The 6000-nt window shown below is 38.8% G+C and overlaps 1 protein-coding gene across 1 annotated transcript; it reads left to right on the top strand.

Moving 5' to 3' along the window:
* The first annotated feature begins 3264 nt into the window (after positions 1-3264).
* On the top strand, positions 3265-4206 carry LOC112674365 (olfactory receptor 2B2). The gene has a single exon (XM_025470835.3). The coding sequence runs from the start codon at positions 3265-3267 to the stop codon at positions 4204-4206; it is 942 nt and encodes a 313-aa protein (XP_025326620.3).
* The last annotated feature ends 1794 nt before the right edge of the window (positions 4207-6000 follow it).

The following is a 6000-nucleotide window of genomic DNA, read 5'->3' as shown; positions in this document are numbered from 1 at the left end:
GTTACATAGGACAGAATGCACAAACAAGGAAGTTATAATATTGATGATAAAAGCAGTTTATCTTGTAGGTACTGAATCTCAGAGGAGGGGGGTCAGTGGATTAAGAAAGAATTCCATCGTGTAATCTTCCGCACAAAAGGCTGTTACCGTCTCTGGCTGAGCTCTCAAAGAAACATCAGGTCTAGGGCTGGCCAGCGAGGGCCGCTGACCTATGTGAAGGAGAAAATGACATCCCCTGTCCTCGGTGATGACATACCTCCTGTTTCACTCCTTGGTATCCTAGTGCAGGAGAATTTACACCTTGTCAAAGAGGGACACTTCTGAGAACGGAAGCTCCTTTCTTAGAGTCAGGACAGCAGGAGGGAACTCAGCAGTCCCAGGGAAACAGGCATTTCAGTCACCCCCAATTATATGGACTTAAAGAGATCTGTTCAACAGTGGTAGAATTCAAGGAAATTGTCAAGTATGTGAAATCTGTATTTCTTGGTGCCATTTTTACTATTTTGCCTGATCCTTCCATTCCTGGGAAACACTTTTTGGCCAATGAGATACAAAATACGCCTCCTTCCACCCCCACACACATCTTTTGGAGAAGCTCCTGGCAGATTAGACTTAATGTTAAGAAAGCATGAACAGTTAAAAAATTTTTTTATGAAAATTTGTACCCTCATGAAGATCAAAGTCTCAAACTAAAGCAAAGCCAGTCTGAGAGTAAAATATAGAGAGCAAATTGGTAAGTGGGAATATTTAAGAAAATATATCACAAGAGTAATGTCTGCTTATTAAAATCAGAACAAAAAACAGTTAAACTCACACATAAGGCCTGTTTTACTTTAACTCATCCCCATTTCCCAGGGGTAATGCTTTCTCCTGTGTTCTTCAAGGTAACTTTTAATTCATATAGTAGTACTTCTGTAGTGTCTGTGTATATTATATATAATGTATGTGATTATATATGTAAATTTATATTATATATACAATTTCTTTTTTAATTAATGTGATCATACTACATAAATGTTAAGTGAACTTTAAGTGAACTTTTTTCACTTAAAGATACATTTGAACATCATTTCATATCTATATCTGTGACTGTGTATTTCAACTTTATCAACTGAGAGCAAGAGAGGATATTTAGGGGGGAATAGTGTAATAGCATACATAAAACAAAGTTAAAACACACATTGCTAACATTTTGATGAACAAGAATAATAATGAAAAATTTCCATTCTGTTATTGATAAAATAATGAAATAATTTCAAAAATCCTGTTTTCTTTGGAATGAATCATTTTTAGTAGGTAGAATGGACATATTCACACCTCCAGGAAATGTGGGGCTCTGAGTAGCTTCTGTCCATCTACCATCCTTTCTGGAATATTTCTGTGTTTCTATGCAGGCACTATGCCAGCAGATGGTTACTACAATCCCTGTTATTCACAGCAGATGGTTACTACAATCCCTGTTATTTAGGTTGATGGTTTGGAGTTAAGGAGGAAATGGGAAGCTAGTTTTCAGTGGGTAACCTTAGGAAATTTAAAGTTCTAAAAACCATAAGTAATTCCTCTTTGAGCATCTCGGAGATCCAGAATCACTAAAGTTCCTTTTATCCACACTGCTCTGTTTCTGGGGGACAACATCCAGACTGAATGTTGTGCATCTGTGCCTCACAACAAAACAACTTAGAAAAGTATTATTATTTTCATACCACAAATGAAGATCATTTGTGGATCATTTTATCCTCTGAAGATCAGAGGATAAAAAACATTCCCAGGGTAATGGGACTCATTGGCAAGGTAGGATCCCAGGTCTGTCAGATTTCAAGTTCCTTATTATTAAAAAAATCCTGTATGAATTCTGAGCTTTTAAAAGTAAAAGGATGGGTGCCTGGGTGGCTCAGTCAGTTAAGTGTCTGCCTTTGGCCCAGGTCGTGATCCTAGGGTTCGGGGATTGAGTTCTGAGTAGGCTTCCCTGCTCAGTGGGAGCCTGCTACTCCCTCTCCCTGGCTTGTGCTCTCTTGAACACACACACTCTCTCAAATAAATAAATAAATAAATAAATAAATAAATAAATAAACCTCAAAAGAAAAGTAAAAGGATATAGATCCTTAAATTGTGTTTGATAACTTGTTGGATTCTGTCTACATTTTTTTTTTCAGATTGGGAAGGGTGAGATTGAAACAATTTTAACTCATTTTCACAAACAAAGAATCTCATTGGCATTAAGGAGAAATTAGAATAAATTCCAATGTCAAGAACTATGCCAACATTTTTTTTTTAAGATTTTATTCATTTATTTACTTATTTACTTATTTAAGAGTGAGTCAAGGGGGATCCCTGGGTGGCTCAGCGGTTTAGCGCCTGCCTTTGGCCCAGGGCGCGATCCTGGTGTCTCGGGATCGAGCCCCGCGTCGGGCTCCCTGCATGGAGCCTGCTTCTCCCTCTGCCTGTGTCTCTGCCTGCCTCTCTCTCTCTCTATGTCTATCATGAATAAAAAATAAATAAATCTTAAAAAAAAAAGAAAAAAAAAGAGTGAGTCAAGGGAGGGGCAGAGGCAAGGAAGAGAATCTCAAGCAGACTAAGCAGACTTTGAATGTGGATCCTGATGCTGGGCTTCATCTCATAATCCTGAGATCATGACCTGAGCCTGAGTCCTGAGCCAAAATCAGAAGTCAGACTTTTTTTTTAAATGATAGAGAGAGAGAGAGAGAGAGAGAGAGAGAGAGAGAGAGGCAGAGACACAGGCAGAGGGAGAAGCAGGCTCCATGCACTGGGAGCCCGACGTGGGATTCGATCCTGGGTCTCCAGGATCGCGCCCTGGGCCAAAGGCAGGCGCCAAACCGCTGCGCCACCCAGGGATCCCCAAAACTCAGACTATTAACCCACTGAGCCACCCTCGTGCCCCAGAACTATGCCAGCTTCTACCTACTAGTAGGTATTGAGGCAGAAAGAAATAGAATAACAAACTTGCAAAATGACAAAAGCTCAAAGGATACCTTCCATGAATATAGCAACTAATGATACACTTTAAAGATTTTGAAATTCATTTTGTTAGTACACTGTTACAAATACAGAAACACTTTTGAAATAGTTGGAAAGGTATTTATATTTTTATCAATACATTTTTTGCATTTTTAATACCACCGGTCTATAATTTATGTAAATTATTTACAAAATGATTGTTACCAACTGGCAGTAAATAAATTTATTTGCATTTATTAACTTACTGAATTTTTATATTTCAGGGAACAAAATGCTAAACCATTTAACATGAACCAGGTAAATGAAAGCATCCCACAGGAGTTCATCCTCTTAGGTTTCTCAGATCGACCATGGCTAGAGCTCCCACTCTTTGTGGTCTTCCTGGTTTCCTATATCTTGACTATCTTTGGCAATCTGACAATAATTCTTGTGTCTTATCTGGACCCCAAACTCCATACCCCTATGTACTTTTTTCTTACCAATCTGTCGCTCCTGGACCTTTGCTATACCACAAGTACAGTTCCACAGATGCTGGTAAACATATGCAGCACCAGGAAGGTGATTAGTTATGGTGGCTGTGTGGCCCAGCTCTTCATTTTCCTGGCCTTGGGTTCCACTGAATGTCTTCTCTTGGCTGTCATGTCTTTTGATAGGTTTGTAGCTATTTGTCGGCCTCTCTATTACTCAGTTATCATGCACCAAAGGCTGTGCCTCCAGCTGGCGGCTGCATCCTGGCTCAGTGGCTTTGGCAACTCAGTGTTGCAATCCACCTGGACCCTTCAGATGCCTCTCTGTGGCCATAGAGAAGTAGATCACTTCTTTTGTGAAGTCCCTGCTCTGCTCAAGTTGTCCTGTGTAGACACAACAGCAAACGAGGCTGAACTATTCTTTATCAGTGTGCTGTTCCTTCTAATACCTGTAACGTTCATCCTTATATCTTATGGTTTTATTGTCCAAGCAGTGTTGAGGATTCAGTCAGCCAAAGGCCGGCGAAAAGCGTTTGGCACCTGTGGCTCCCATCTAATTGTGGTGTCACTGTTTTATGGCACTGCTATCTACATGTATCTGCAACCACCATCACCCAACTCAAAGGACCGGGGGAAGATGGTGTCCCTCTTCTATGGAATCATCACACCCATGTTGAACCCCCTTATATACACACTAAGAAACAAAGATGTAAAGGGAGCATTTAGGAGGTTGATTCTGAGGATCTTCTTAATCAAGAAATAGGAATGCCCAAATGATAGGCCTTCTGAAAGACTTGAGGTTTATGCATTTTAATAATTTGTCTACAAGTTGCCTTATTCTCACTACTCTTAGAAAGAGCTATTATAGTGATCTTCCTCAAATAAAATGTCATTGATAGAAAATTTATTTCATTTCTATTTCCCAAACCTCTCAGGTTTTCTAAGGTCTGGGTGACAAGGGGCTAGAAATTTGCATGTCTAACGAATGCCTAGGTAATGCTGATCAGGGGACCACACTTTAAAGACTGGTGGGCTAATATTTAAAATAAATAAATTTTGCTAAGTTCCTATCTTTTTTCTCCATCGGTGAGAGATGTAATTAAAAAAGAAAATGGAAGCAAGACACTAAAAGAATAAAGTATGAGAGGAAATTCCCCAAAGAAAATACAGTTGTATTTTGAAGTCTAAATAAATAATATGGGGGCAGCCTGGGTGGCTCAGTGGTTTAGGGCCGCCTTCAGCCCAGGTTGTGATCCTGGAGACTAGAGATCGTGTCTCACGTCAGGCTCCTTCTCCCTCTGCCTGTGTCTCTGCCTCTCTCTCTGTGTGTCTCTCATGAATAAAAAAAAAAAAAATATATATATAATATATACTGGACTACCAGAGATAAATTTTGATATGATCTCAAATTTGATGTCAGTGACCTTTAAAAGAATTGTGAAGAATAGCAGTGAAATTAGAGTGATGGAAATTGAGGCATTTTGTGTTTTTGAAGATGAGCCGCTAATTGACTCAATACATGATATAATGGCAAACTTTAATACAATTTATACAAAATATATATACAAATATTTACTATCAGTTTGTGATTATTTTAAAGGATATATTTATATTAAAATATATTAATAAGTATATGATATATATTTATTATCTAAATACATATTATTTAATATATTATTTTATGTAATATATCACTTATTACCTTAAATAATGAGTAATATTTAATATATATACTAGTTGATATATTTAATATATAAGTTGATGTATTTAATACATTATTTAAATTATATACTATAAATAATTAGAATCCATTCTGGTTTCATTTAGAACAATAAATACTAAACTAACAGTCTATTTTACTAGACTGTTATTGTTAGAGAATGTTATATACATATAACGTATCTCGATTTCTGAGTAGAATTTGCACACTTCTCACAGTTTGTATAATATGGAGCGGTAATGACTAAGATGGTAAAGTAATCCTATTTGCTCCTATTTGTGGGGTGACCCCATTGGATGGGAGTCCAGCAGCACCGGCAGTGAAAGGATATACCCAGGGCAGAACGAAGTTTATTGAATATACTGCAAGGGAGTAGTAGGGCAGGACAGCAAAGCAGAGACTGTCTGCCACAAGGCAGTCCTGAGGACCCACAATTACAGGGCAGAATGAGGGAGGTATAGGGATGTATGGAATGTTCCCTTTTTTATTAACTGTGCCTGGTTGGAAGTAGCCCAACCAGGTTGTTGGTTAGTTAGGGCCTATGGCTATTTTGAATGAGCCTATTGGCATTCAGCTCAGGGGTCATCAAGCCTCTTGTCTAAAAGTGGCATTTACACTATCTGCTTGTAAAACCTCCCTTAAAAGGTGATTACTAAAACCCTACCGCTCTGGAAGGAAAGCACTGTTGTCCTATGAATTATATTCACTTGTCCTACTAGAATATGGACTTAATGGGACACCTGGGTAGCTCAGTGGTTGAGCGCCTGCCTTCAGCTCGGGGCGTGATCTGGGGTCCCTGGATACAGTCCCACATCGGGCTCCCTGTGAGGAGCCTGC

This window comes from Canis lupus, chromosome 35 (assembly GCF_003254725.2).
Source record: "Canis lupus dingo isolate Sandy chromosome 35, ASM325472v2, whole genome shotgun sequence".
In the NCBI taxonomy this organism is placed as follows: Eukaryota; Metazoa; Chordata; class Mammalia; order Carnivora; family Canidae; genus Canis; species Canis lupus.
This window is presented reverse-complemented; position numbering and strand designations above follow the sequence as displayed.

Bases quoted from the DNA above. Each gene is read 5' to 3' on its own strand.
- LOC112674365 (XM_025470835.3), top strand. From the start codon at position 3,265: ATGAACCAGGTAAATGAAAGCATCCCACAGGAGTTCATCCTCTTAGGT.